The sequence below is a fragment of the Ceraceosorus guamensis genome (genome assembly GCF_003144195.1).
Source record: "Ceraceosorus guamensis strain MCA 4658 unplaced genomic scaffold IE81scaffold_26, whole genome shotgun sequence".
Lineage (NCBI taxonomy): Eukaryota > Fungi > Basidiomycota > Exobasidiomycetes > Ceraceosorales > Ceraceosoraceae > Ceraceosorus > Ceraceosorus guamensis.
In genome coordinates, this window is record NW_020290021.1 from 77,138 (window position 1) to 90,808 (window position 13,671).

General features: G+C 57.5%; 3 protein-coding genes across 3 annotated transcripts; 2 read left to right on the forward strand and 1 right to left on the reverse strand.

Annotated features, from left to right (window-relative positions):
- The first annotated feature begins 1,056 nt into the window (after positions 1-1,056).
- Positions 1,057-3,402, forward strand: IE81DRAFT_113602 (hypothetical protein). The gene is made up of 3 exons (XM_025510112.1): positions 1,057-1,357; positions 1,806-1,854; positions 2,100-3,402. The coding sequence occupies exons 1-3, from the start codon at positions 1,260-1,262 to the stop codon at positions 3,306-3,308; spliced, it is 1,356 nt and encodes a 451-aa protein (XP_025369905.1). The 5' UTR covers positions 1,057-1,259; the 3' UTR covers positions 3,309-3,402.
- A 739-nt stretch (positions 3,403-4,141) lies between these two features.
- IE81DRAFT_329950 (hypothetical protein) lies at positions 4,142-7,394 on the reverse strand (the record flags this gene model as incomplete). Its single annotated transcript, XM_025515171.1, has 4 exons — positions 4,142-4,317; positions 4,594-4,639; positions 4,742-7,303; positions 7,365-7,394. 4 exons carry the CDS (start codon positions 7,392-7,394, stop codon positions 4,142-4,144), a joined length of 2,814 nt encoding a protein of 937 aa, XP_025369906.1.
- A 5,163-nt stretch (positions 7,395-12,557) lies between these two features.
- IE81DRAFT_347122 (putative H+-transporting two-sector ATPase chain b precursor, mitochondrial) lies at positions 12,558-13,669 on the forward strand (the record flags this gene model as incomplete). The annotated part of the gene is made up of 4 exons (XM_025516121.1): positions 12,558-13,001; positions 13,131-13,256; positions 13,343-13,565; positions 13,644-13,669. 4 exons carry the CDS (start codon positions 12,558-12,560, stop codon positions 13,667-13,669), a joined length of 819 nt encoding a protein of 272 aa, XP_025369907.1.
- Between the last annotated feature and the right edge of the window lie 2 nt (positions 13,670-13,671).

Genomic DNA, 13,671 nt, shown 5'->3' on the forward strand with positions numbered 1-13,671 from the left:
GACGTTTGGAACAAGACACCAGAAGCGGATGTTTTCTCTCCAAGGCTCTTCTGCTGCAGCACCGTTGAAGGTTGCAGCGATCGTTGTTTCGATCGCGGCGTAGCTTGCAGGCGCAAAAGTGGACAAGGCCTGAGCCCGCTTACGAGTGAGTCTGACTGGGCGAGATTGTGCACCGTCAGCAGCAGCCCTTGATGCACCAAGTTGCGTGACCCGCGTCATGTCACTGTCCCCTGAGGGTGGAAAGCTGCCACGCTGCGAGTCTCTGCACCTTCAGCGGCCGATCTGCAACGGAAGAGATGCCGCAGGCGCACACGCCCGCTCTGAGACAGCTGTGCCGAGCAAAATTGCTCGATCCCATATGTCGCCCGCTTGACGGTACATGCACCAGCGCAACGGCCGGCCACCAGCAGCGGGGGCTTGCACGTTCAAGAGCTTCCTTCGCCTGTGCAGCCGTTCGCGTGGCGGGTGTAGTGCACTCTGCCACTCATACTCGCCTGCATACAGCTGCTGCAAGCGACTATTGCGCCCGCAGCGAGAGCCTTGCAAGAGTCGTGAGTGATGATGTGCTCAAGCGATGTCAACCTAGCTTTCGCTGCTAGTCGCTCGGCGCACATCGGCGCTGTTTGCTGCTGCACCTGTGTGCACGGCTGCCGCGCCTGACTGCCCGCTCTGCCCCTGCCGCACACGTTGCGCGGCGTTCCGCACATTCCTCGGCGGGAGAGAGGGAGCAAATAAGCGCGATCCCCTCGCCCGCCCGCGCGCCGCCAGACCAAAGCGATGATCCTGATTTTGAAGATTGCGCTTGGCAAGCCAATCTCTCTCCATCGTTCCACAACCTTCACTCTCTTGTCCCGCTCTACTCTCCGGTCTGATCTCCCCCATTCTTTCCAACAGAGCGTTTCCCACTCACACTCTCAACCATACGAGACGCCTCGCGCGCGCTATCTAGAGGACAGCGCGAATACGAGGGAAATCGACACGCTCTCCACCACGGACCTCTCAATCGGTTCCTCTCCTTCTCACACTCTCTTTACTTCAAGGCATACTCGCCTTTCTCGCTTCTTGCTTCATTGCGCCGGATCGGTCCGTCATCCAGGCATCTGAGCGTAAAGCTTGCATCATAGACAACGACAAAGGCGAGCAATCTCTTGCGAGACATTCTTGGGCAGGCCCAGCGATCGCACAGGCGCCTTGAGTAGCATCCAGCATCCAGCCTTTGATCCAGCGCATCATGGTTCACGACACTGCACAGGGGCTCAATGCTCATCGACGCATGGAACGTCATCGTTCTCGATCCCTTGCACCTCATGATTTGCCATTGGAGACTCGGGACTTCATCAAAGATGTTCGAGCAGCAGTCGAGCGTGCTCACGACGAGGCGCATTCTCCTCAAATCGACCGTCGATTGGGTCCTGACTTCTTCGACCCGTTTGGCCACAATGATGATGACGATGGAGGCTCTCCCGCTAACGATCAAGGTGGTGCAGGAGGCGATGACGATACCACTCCAACCAACACGCGTGGTCAAACTCGACCAACTACAAGCGCTTCTAGGACAACGACGTCCTCGAGTGACAGGGGCTTGCTGGATACAGTGCTCGATCCGATCACTCGTGAGTTATAGTCTTGCATGACAAGCGTGTGATGACATCGTCACCGACCTGCCATGTTGTGGGCAATGTGATTGACTCACGGTCTCATCACTTTGAACGGACATCTTCAGGCTCGCGCACCACGACGAGCAGTAGTAGCACCAGCACTACCTCATCGTCTACGAGCTCATCCACACGCACCACGTCGAGCAGCACGCGAACGACCAGCTCATCCACAGTGAGGCATACGACATCTTCTACGGTTGGTTATAGTTTTCGTCCCCTTTCTACCTTCCTGCCCCCTTTCCCGACTGGTTTGGGCCTGCGCCAACGACGTCGAAGAGTGGGCTCCTTTGCATCGAAGCTGCATCGCATGATCGCTATGCCTGCCTCGATGTCACAAGCGAGCCCCTTTTTAGATCGTACTTGCTCCTCCCTCCGATCTCCCCTCTCCTCGCCGTAGCTTTCCGAGCTCAATGCTGACGCTCCTCCTTTCTCTGCCTGTAGGAGCCCTTGCCGACATTGACCACTCCTACGCCATCCACCGCGACAGCCGTGGCTTACGTCACGTCCTCGTTGAACACCGTCACGCCAACCGCGACTCCCGAACCTCAAAGTGACGGTCCCGGTGCCGGTCCCATCATCGGTATTGTCGCTGGTGCCCTCGCAGGAGTAGCTCTACTTGCTGCCATCATTGGCTTCGTCGTCAAGAAGGTGAGGAGCAAGGAGGATCCATACGAGTCCAACCCCTTCGACCGTGACGATTTCCGCCGTCAGAGCGCTATGTTGCCGGAGAACTTTGACGATGAAGATGGCGCCCCTAGCATGTCCGAGCATCAGCATAACAACCTTGCTGCTGCTGGCTATGGCGCTGCTGCTGCTGCTGGCGGCATGGCTTACGCTGGTGCCTCGCAGTCTTCTCACAACGCCTCTGGCGGTCCTCGTCCCCCCACCATGTTTGAACGGCACATGGCAGGCCCTGGCGCTCAGTATGCCTTCGATGATGCCACCGCGCCTCCCGTCCCTCAGGTCGGTGCCGTATTTAATCAAGGCCCAGCACCCTCCCTTCCACCCATGGCGTTCGGAGGCAGCGATCCTTACACGCTTGCTGGAGTTGGAAACCGTGACCACGAGAACTTCAACAACTCTGTCAACCCTTACGCCCACTTGGATCGCAACCGCTCATTGGGCTCTGACCGTGGCTATCAGCCCAACTTCCAGCCTGGTCAGCTCGCCTTTGGAGCACAGGGCTCGCAGAGAGAGACGGACTTGGACCGCGCCGGTTCCAACGGTAGCGACTTTAGCCAAGGACAGGCCCTCGACGCTGCTACTCAGAATGGCCGCGATCTGATCTCGCCCTTCACGAATCCCCACGAAACTTTTGCACACCATGGTGTGGGCCAGCAGTTTGAGGATGACCACGCATACGACACCGCTGGTCGACCTGGCACTGCTGAAGGACGCAGCGGCACCCCTGACTTGGACAACCCTCAGAATCACTACGCTCCGACGGACACTATCAATGGCGACCAACGTCACTACCAGACCAGTCCTGAGCCTTCTGCTAGAGCCGCGTCTCCCTTCAACGCCCTCGACAGCCCGCCTCAGCAGCCATTGCAAGTGAGAAACCTCTTGCCAGGCCACCCTCAGCAACAACAGCGACCCATCAGCACCGCCACTGAAGACCCAAGCGATGCTTATGGCGGCTGCTACTAAGCTGGAGCGCGAGCTCTAGAGCGGCAGTGATCAGCATGGACGCTGTTGGTCCAACCCGCATCGTCCCGCTTTCGCCTCTTATTCTGAACGGTTTCGTCCGATCGGTCTCATAGTCATTACATTCAAGGTTTTGGGAGCAGTGACCAGGCTGCTCCACTGCGTGAATTTTGTCACCCCCTCCCCTTTGCATGCGCCCAAGAGCGACAGCAGGACACAGTCTAGCTGGTGCTCAACGAAGCAGCCATCGGCGCAAAAGCTCCGATTCTTGCTCCTTTAGATTGCCTACCTCTTGTTCCTTCCAAGTCCGCGCAAGAATCCCTGGTGGATCTTTTGCATGCCATACAATTACAGCGGATGTCAGTCCCTCTCGCCCCCTCCCCCTTCCAGGTACACTCTCCAATTTTCGAGTATCGACTGTTGTAGTGCCATTGCACAGGGCCTTTCTATACCTTCACACAGGTACCCAGTAAATGCATGGAATCGCAAGATCTCAGTGACTGCTGTGCACTCGGCGCACCAGCTCGCCCTATCGTGGACATTTGCAGACACGCTTAAAGGGCTCGAGGCAAGAGATAGCAACGAACATTGATTAGCTAGAGTACAAGTGCAAGTGCTGTGAGGACGGTGAAAGGAACGTGAGGCGAAGTGTGAGTGTTTACATCGAGGTATGAGGGAAAAGGAGTGTGTCTGCCTAGCGAAAGTCAAGATGAGCAAGCAAGCAAAGGTGCATACGTGGACTTTTTCGGATGATGTCTCAAGTGGTGCATGGCGGTGGTGCGAGTGCAGCGGTGGCAATGCCGGATCTACAAGTCGCTCTGGTTGCATTTTGCTCCTTACTTGGCCGGGATCGACGATTGGTCGGCTGTGCGCCCAAGGCTGATGATGGGCAGACACAAGCTTTGCAAGGCGTTCTTCAACCTCGAGCTAGCTGCCATGGGTGGTGGAGGCGGTTTCACCTTCCACCGCTTGCCTATGCTCTTTCTGAACTTGTGCGAAATGAGCGTCTCGCCTGAGAGGGCGCATTGCAGGTGGAGATAGATGCGAGGAAGGAGCGCTAGGAAGATGAAGCAAAGGCCGGAAGCGAAGAGCAGGCCGCTGATTGGAGACGCGCGCAGAGCTCGAGCGAGTGAACCTCGCTCGTCGGGAAAGACGGCAAGACCGGGAGGTCTGGGTTCCGTAGCGTTCAAATGTGCAACGTGAGCCAGATGCAGTGCTGCAAATACGACCGTGTAGCTGAGCGCGAGAAAGGCGAAAAGCAGAAAGCCAATGAAAGCGGCCAGATTACGTGTGCCGACATCGCTGCCCAGCCAGTCGGTGTGGTAGGACAGGTTCTGCACGCAGCGATCGCAAGTCACGCAATGATGTGTGCCAGGCGGAGGGTACAGCCTGCAGGCGGCACACCATCGAGTACGCATGACTGCGCCACCGCGCACCATCACGCTCTTGGGCAAAGGCTCCTTCTCGATGTCCAACGGTGGCAAAGAGTGACCGGCCAACCTTTGCCCACGAACGACTTTGACGAGGTGTTTACCGGAGAGTCGAAGTGGCCTGAAAATTCGATGCCGCCTCGTGAAGCGGTCTGCTTCATCGCCTTCGTATATCAGCCACGTCTTCTGACCTTCACGATCGACGAAGGGGATTGCGCGAACAGAGGTCTCCACCTGCAGCGGCATGAGAGTGGTCGCTCGTCTAGCTTGAGAAGTCGTTGAAGCCCTTCGCCGCCCGCGCTTCGTTCCGCTTTGGACTTGGTCCGCAGCTTGCTCGCCCTTTGGTGGTCTGATTTTGAATTCTGCGCTTTGCGCCTCGCGCTTCGCAACATTTTCGCTCGTGGTTCCCCCTACTCGGAGCTGTAGACCCGAGCCCCGCGCTTGCGTATCGCCAGCCACAGCCCGGGGCAAGGCGGACGCCGCTGCGCCGCGCAGCTGTTGTCGCAGCTTTGCAATGGCAAGACGTCTTCTCGGCGAATCTTCGTCCAGATCAAGTACCACCGCATCCGAATTTTGGGGCGCTGGCGTTGTCCGACCGTCCTGATCAGCGCCGGGAACGGGCGATGCAAACGCACGGTTAGCGCCATAAGGAGGATCCCTGTCAAGGCCCTTGGGCAAGGCGCCTGGTTCTCTAAAGACCGCTACAACAAAGTTGACCATCATGCCAAGGAACAGGTACCCCTGCACCGCGACCACGGAGGGATGAATGGCTTGAGCGAGGTAAGGGGCCTCAAAGACGCCCCAAAGAGCAGCAAAGGTCACTTGAAACAGGGAAAAGCAAAGCATCCGTGCGTGCGTCTTGCCCCACGTGGATCCGCCTGCCTTTCGCTTCGAAGCATACGATCCAGCAACTGCTGCATGTGGGATGGATGCAATCATCGCACGGAAGTCTTCGGCGCTCAGTACTTGATGGTCGACGTGCTGAAATGCGTTCGGAAGGATCGGACCGCGATTGGCCATGTAGGCGAAGCCTTCTGCTTCGGAGCTTCGCGCATCAACAGAACGTCTGCTGAGGCTGCTATTCGCATCCAAGCTACGTGGTGGGCGCTCGGAAGCCACCAGACTCGTGGGACGCCGGGTCGAGCGGCGACGGTCGTGCTCTTCCACGGCAGAGCTTTGCGAGGCTGGATCTACAGATGAGACCTCCCCTCCATGACTTTCGATCATGCTCAGACGCTGCATCCTAGCGTGTCTGGCTGACAAAGCATATGCAGGAATTGCGGCAGCTTCTGGCATGTCGTCGCTGGCCCGGCTCATGCGTCTTCCTCCTGCAGGCCCTTGGACAAAGCTCAGGTGGGAAAAGTTCCCAGAGAGGTTCCCAATGCTATGATGCCCCCCGCTTCCGCTCCAACGTGGTCCGCTGCTGCTACCAGCCGATGCGGAGGAGTCTCGCGGGGCACTAGGCCCAATGTCCACGGAGGCACCGAGCCTTTCACGAGTGGCATCATTCAGAGCTGAGATTGCGTCGTGGGCAGAACCGCGGCGCAGGATAGACACGGGTCTTTCAGGCGTCTGTGCAATGCCAAGCCCGACGAGAGGTGGCCCAGAGCGGATCGAGATGCTTCTCTGAGGAGCGTTCGAAGCGCTTGATGCCGGCGAGCGCACTGCTCTGGCCTTCAGCGGGGTGAGGGGGGGCTCAGCATCGGCTGTTCGAGGATCTTGAAGTACGTAAGACGATGGCGCACCGTGCGCACCGGAATCTGCAGCACTTCCTCGTCGATCCCAGAATTGGACGCCAGTGTATTCCAACTCTGAGCTGGGACGTCCCACCGTCGCCGCTTTCGAACCCATCTCGCTGTGAGCTGTGCTAGGCCGCAGTGCCTCGCGGGATCGCATTCGCGACCACAGTGATGACTTGCTCTGCTTCAAACGCAATCTGGCAAGCTGCGGATTCGAAGAATTTGGTTCAGCATCGTGTGAGGCCGAGTGCCCCCCGGTACCTTGGGCAGAGCCGCTCGAAAGAGGCAGACTTGTGTTGCTCGAGAAATAGAGAGCGAACTGAGACCGCAAAGCGGAGCCGAGCAAGGCCATTCCGGAGGATTCAGGCTCGGCGTTCCAAGCCGGGCCAGCAGACGACGAAGGGTCAGGTCGACGATCTTGGTTCTCGTCCGCGCCGACGGCACTAGTTGCCGGCAGCAAATCCAGCTGGAAAGCTTGCTGCTCGGTGGCGGGGGTTTGAGGGATCAAGTCAGGGGTCATGAAAGCGGGCGTGTGGCCTGATGACCCAACACTTAGAGCGGCGCCGGAGTCGCTTCTAGACATCGCGGCGTTCGACGTGGAGCTGCTTGTGGTGATCCCCAGGCCAACATTCGACATCGACGCTGGGAGCAGGCCTCCGTCTCGCTGTTCTCCACCTCTTGCTTCGCCCGCGGTGGAACGTTGTGGGGAGGGCCCTTTGCTGCCGCGCACTGAGCCGCTCTTCTCATCTTGGACCAAGGGTGCTTCCCCCCGCCCTCGCCCTCGGTCTGCGTCCGGGGATCGAACGCCGAACGTGCCCGCAGATGGAGGCTGATGAGAGGTGGAGGCAGTGAAGTTCGTTGACAAAGTGATGGGCGGTGGTCGGCGATACCGTGGCGCAGGTCGAGCGGTAGAGCGCCATGCTTCTGCTGAATCATCTCGTGAGCGAGGTACCTTGACCTCTTCTTGCAAGGACTCGCTCTGTGTCTCCCGACTGGCCTCGACTCGGTCATGCTCTTGTGCTACGGTTGGCAGGGGCTCCGAACGGGAACCATCTCGTGAGGAGTGGCCAGAAGGCGGGTCCAACGGATCGTGACTCTTGGCACGACTTGCACGATACGAAGTCGGCGGAGGTGAAGCAGTTGAGCGATCGAGACCGCCAACGGCACTCGCAGTTGACGGAGGATTGTAGGCGAACCCACTACCGGAGAGTCCACCAGGAGAGCGCGGAGATCGTGGCAGCAACCCGAAGCTTTGGGAGCTTCTGAGACGCTGGTGATCGCGACCTGCGCTACTGATGGAGTCTCTTTGCACGGTCTCTTCTAGCGCGGAGGTCTGTTCTCCAGCACTTGATGATAGGGTCCCGGCTCCCGCGGCATCATGTTGCTGCAGCTGCCTTACAATCCAAGAGGAAGGGCGAGACGTTGGAGAGGAGCTCGTCTGAAAATTTCCTGCGCTGTCGTACGAAGCAGCTGACTCCGGCCTTGGCGACGCCGATGTGGACCAAGACGGCGTGCGCCTGTAGCCAAGAGAGCGTTGGGACGAAATGACGACGAGATGGTGCGACCGTGCCGGCCGCCGCGCGGGCTGCCGCTACCGTCGCCTACGTAAACCTGCAAAGGTCGGTCCCAAACGTCATGTCAGCTTCAGAGCGTAGCGTGGACAGCGCCGTAGCGCTTCAACCGGTGTCCTTCGCCTCTACAACAATGATCCATCCGTTCTTCCGGTTCGGGCTCAAGCCGCAGCCACATGAATAAGGTTCAAGTAGCGCGTCACGAAATCAAATGCATGCATGAACGGCGAACTGCCCACTTCGAAGGTAGCGTGCTCGAACAGCCACTCCATCATCTATAGACGGCAACAACTACTCACTGACTATCAGAACGAGATGGATGGGCCAGAAGCGAAAGGGAAGACGCAAGTGAGACACGGGGTCTGGACGGCCTCCATGAGCTATTGTTGTTGCATCAAACATTCGTGGCGCGCAAAGCGCCCCTGTTTGTGTTCGCCCGCCGTGGTGCAAATTACTGTATCGAGACTGTCGGCGGGGCGCAGTACTTGGGCGACACCGACGCGCAGGCTGCGGTTTCCTGGAAGGGTATATACCGTCCTCAGAGCATTTGACAGCCCTGTACAGCGAAGGCCAGTGGTGTCAAGATCCGGAGAGATGAAAGGTGAAGCTGAATGAGGGCAAGGAAGATGGGTTGTACGAGGGGTAAGAAGCAAGCGGGAATGCAAAGAGGTGCTTTCTGCTATTGGTAGTAGGTCCCTCGCGGGTGGTGCATGCGTGATGGAATCATCAACCGTGGTGTCCTTGATCAATCGTGGTGTGCCTTGCTGAGTTTGACTGCGAGTACCATCCACCTAATCGTGAATCCGACTGGAACGCGAATGCGAATGCGACGGGCCAAGTCCTCGTTCGATGTTCCGAAGGCAGGAACAGCATGGTCAAGGCGCCTCTCCACCCGCGACCCTTCTTGCATGGAGCGAAGCGGTGCACCGACACTTCTTCGCAAGTTCTGGCATCTGGCGAAAAGGCTGCGTAACGAGGGACGCTGGAGGCAGCCTGCCTGAGCTCGACGACGTCAGCAAGAAGAAATTCGCATGCTCGCATGCTCGCATGCTGGTCACGCATCGCAGAAAGAGCAACACTTTGCAGGTCATCAGTGCATGTGGGAATCGGTCCCATGCGCTCGCTGCATATGGTCGAGGGAGCGGGTCGGCTTGCAGCAGAGATGGAGCTAGGGGCCAAGTTCGCAGGCGGGTTGATGCATGCGAGAAAGGCGAGAGCTGCGTCAAAGGCCGAGCCTGCAGTCATCATCAGCTCGACACAAGGCTCGCGCAATGAAGGACTTCCTGTTGCGAAGATAGAAGAACGGCACCGTCGTATCTACAAGGCCGTCAAGCCTTCGTCATCCTGTTCGCCCCGGAACTCCCTCTCCGTGAGCATTCTCTGTGCCCTGTCATGAAGTGCAATCCATGCGAAGGGCTCCTTTGCGTGAGAAAAGGTTTGTGCGCCTAGGCCGGGCAGCAAGTACAAGTACAAGCCACATCAAGTACCCGTGCCTCTGTTATGGTGTCCAGCCTCTTACCCGCGCTACTTGGCCGCAACGAAGAACACTTTTCAATGCGTTCTCTTCCTGCATACGCTGCCTCACATGAAGCGGCGCGGCTAGGCCGTAGCCGCTGCAAAGCTCCAGCAAGCGATTGATTAGCGAGTTGCCCTCAGACTGTGAAACTCGCGGAGAAGACCTTTCTTTTGCCCTCGACAAGGATAGTGGGAGCGCTGGTCTAGATAGACTTCTTGGTCGTCTTTCGCTTCGCAAGAGGATTGAGGCACTTTGCCAAGCTCAGAGGTCGAGGTGACGGCGGCTTGTGGAGATCGTTCTGCAATTTCCCAAACGCAATGCAAAGCGCGTGAGCTGAAGCGCAAATCTGAAATTGTGACCGCATGGCAGCATGTGTGTTTGTTTGGTTTGTTTTGGCCCTATCCGCTCCATCGTCAATCTTTCAGTGAGCGTCCGCGGGCACTTTCGCGCACGGTTAGCAGCTAGCTCATCAGCAGAGACAATCCTTCATGGCATATGGCCGCGCCTGAAAGTTGTCCCGCGCATTTTGCTGTACAGCACGTACATCTGCGTGCAGTACGTGCGGCCGACTGTGTTTACAATCTTGAGCTCCGCTGTTGCCTCCTTCTTTCGTGAGCTTGCTGCACAACGGCTCGGTGGGAGAGTAAGGCGGGCAGCACATCCATGTTCAATCATCTCCGAAGCTCGGCTCGCACGACTGAGCTCGCTGAGCTGGCGCTCCACCCGAAACAATGGGACCTCCTGCTGGCCGCAAGACGCTACTACTTTGCTCTGGTACAGCCGCTTCGAAACGACTCCGAGGCTGCTTTCATGCCGAGTAGCGCTGGCTGTAATGTGACAGGCCCGCCCGGTTCCGACCTCGATTGGCATGCAGAGACAAAGGTCAGGAAGACTTTGAGTAGTGACATTGCCGAAGCAAGTCACAAGACCGGTCAGCTCGATCGAGCCTGTTGTGAACGCGAGCTTTCGCACGCTCAGACATTCTTGGCCTTTTTCTCGAAAGAAGAGTCGTGAATCTGAAGGCTGCTACCGTTTGTGCTTCACTTCGTGATTGCATCTCCGCGCCGATGTACCAATGAATGACTGTTGTTGTGTCACTCCGTTGCCCTAGCCCAAAGGTCGAACGCCGATTCGAGGCCCATTGTCCCGGCTAGCGTGTCGTGTCGGGTGCCGGACACGCGAATCGTCTAGCGGATGTGAATGGCGATGTTCTCCTCTGTGGTCTTCGACGTTTGGGCCTCATGTGAACCCGGAGCTGCAGCACAACAGCTTTCGCGCGCTACCAGGAACAAAAGCCCGACCGATCGAAAGGGCTCTGTGCACGCGTAAGCCATCGACGTCTTCTGTAATCTCGTCTGCACTTGTCAGCCACACGAGGACCAGTCCTGCACGCGGGAGTACGTGCGCGAAGCTCCTCAAGCTTCATTGGATCGACAACGGTCTCTCAAGCCGGTGACAGCCACTCATACTGATCTCCGCAATAGGCGGACCGTGTCGGAAAGCGCAATTCCAAAATCGCGTGTAGCGAGTTTAGAAGCGACGGTCGTCGCGCGTAGACGATGATCCGCCCGCGCTTTGGAAACCTCACCTGATTCTCTGTTGCCTGGATCGACGCACACTTCACTCAGGAGTCTTCTTTGGCAATGTCCATTTGGCGCCGGACAGGCCGCCCGGTGTTCAAGCTTGTGGCCCTTCAAACTTTGCCCATGTCTCACTTGGAGTGTGAGAGCATCCATGCACGACTTTGCTGCATTCACGATTCACGATTTGCTGCTAGAGAGGCGTCATCTGCAGGGGCAAGGATACAGTACTTGTGGCTGCCATTTCCCCTGAGCACTGTGGGCGAACGCGGAGATCGGGTTGCCCTTGATTGTCGCAGCTGCGACTTGTGAGTGCAATTGGGAATGTACAAGTACAATGGCAGTATCAGTATCCCGGTCGGCCTCGGCCGTTGCTGCGCTAGAGAAAGTGTCATGCGAGTAGGCGTACTCGCGTAACGTATTCCTACTAGTGTGCTCCCACTTCGGAAGGAAATGCAAAGCTCGCAGAGGAGACACTCAAACTTTAGCTCTTCGGCTGTGAATACCGTCGGGTACGCTAACCTTACGGTGGCTTCCCGTTGTCAACGGTCGCCATTCACATGTGCCCCCTGTCTTGTCAAGGGAAGCCGCGACGTTCGAAGGCTGAGGTGTGTTGGGCTAGTGTGACTTCTAAGGCGAACGCAAAGGCGTCTCTGCCTGCCTCGGCGACACTCTGGCCTGCAAGCCCTTGTCAAGCAATCGGAAAGCAGTCACTACGCTCAGGCAGCTTGTGAGCTCAATGCTGCCTCACAGCAGCTACTCTGACTCTGGTCTCAAGCGCGATCTGATAGACCAAGAAGATATTACACGGAAAGTGCCAACTCTTATCGCGAAACGCAGCAAGGCGATCATAACCGCTACCAAGCCGAGAACTTCTCCCGCTCTCTTCTTCACCGCCCGAAGCGGTATCGAGACACGGCGAGCATCAGTGTGACTCGTCATCGCAATCAACGCCACGCCGAACGAAGGCATCGTTGTGCGATGTTACTCTAAGAGTTGAGAAGTCGCATGACACATCAACGCTCTTTGTGGTGATCAGGCTCGTGTCAAAATGTGAATTCTCATTCAATCGTGAATCACGAATGTGAACGTCATATATGATGCAAGCAGAAGAGGGGGCGAGGGGGCGCGTGCTTGTTGAGCCGAATATTCTCGATCGTATGCACACCTTCCCAAGATCGACGGTCAAGCCACGTGGTCGTCCATCACAGATAATCACCCTCGGCTCGAGCCGCGCGCATGGGTCTTGCCTACCTGCACGGTTGCCAGCCGCCAGAATCGTATGGGCGTCACGCTGATGTTCGACGTCGGAGCGCAAGCCTGGCGGAAGACGAAGTGGTCCAAAGTCGGCGATCATTCTTGCACACACACCGCCATAGACATCAGACCCTTACCTCTAGTGAGACTCGAGTCAAGATGAGTCTTCGAGCTGCTCTGCCCCGTGCTGGTGCGCTGCGCACCGCTGCGCGCCCCTCGGCCGCCATGGCCCAAGCCGTCACCATCCCCAGCGCTTCTCGCGGATACGCCGACAAGCCAGCACCAGAGAAGCGCGCTACCGCCCTCCTCGATCTCCTGCCCGGCAACTCCATTGTCAGCAAGACTGGATGGGTCACAGCTGGAACTGGCATCGGGGCTTTGGCCATCTCCAACGAACTCTACGTTGCCAACGATGAGACCGTCATCCTCGCCGGCTTCGTCATCTTCGCTACCCTCATCGGAAGAACCCTTTCCGGTCCCTACCAGGAGTGGGCCCAGGGCCAAGTTGACGTGAGCATCATGGATGGAAATGGCGTAGAGCTGGACCAGAGCGGGCCGATTGCAGTAATACGAGCCTACTTTGCGATCCACTGGGGACGTCGCGTAGGGCCGGCCTGACCGGCTTCGTCACGAGGGTGGACTTCCGTAACGCTTCAGGTCGAGAGCGCATCGAATCATGCTGGTCAATGGGAGCTGCGTGCGCTCGGCTGACGTGTGTCTTGCCTCTCACAGAAATTCACGAACATCCTGAACGGAGCTCGTGCCGAACACACCAAGGCAGTCCAGAGCCGCATTGACAACGTGTCCCAACAACAAGACGTTGTCAACATCACCAAGTCTCTCTTTACTCTCGCAAAGGTGCGTATCTTGTTGTGGAATACGTGTGTCCTCCTGAGCAAGGCACTGATCGTGCCACCCTTCATTCCCGCCTTGACCGCGTACAGGAGACTGCGCAAACCGAACAAGCCGCATTCGAGCTTCGCCAGAAGACCGAATTGGCTGCCGAGGTCAAGTCCGTTCTTGACTCTTGGGTGCGCTACGAGGCTCAAGAGCGTGAGGCTGAGCAGAAGCAGCTCGCGCGATCCGTCATCGAGAAGGTTACTGCCAGCCTGCGCGACGAGAAGCTCCAGAAGTCGATCCTGGACGATGCCGTCTCCGAGATCGAGCGTGAGTCTCACATGCCGAGCAGATGTAAGCCACGGATTTTGAATTGCTAACAGAATGTCTTGGACCGCTTACTACTAGGTCTTGTCAAGAGCAAGGCTATCTAGGC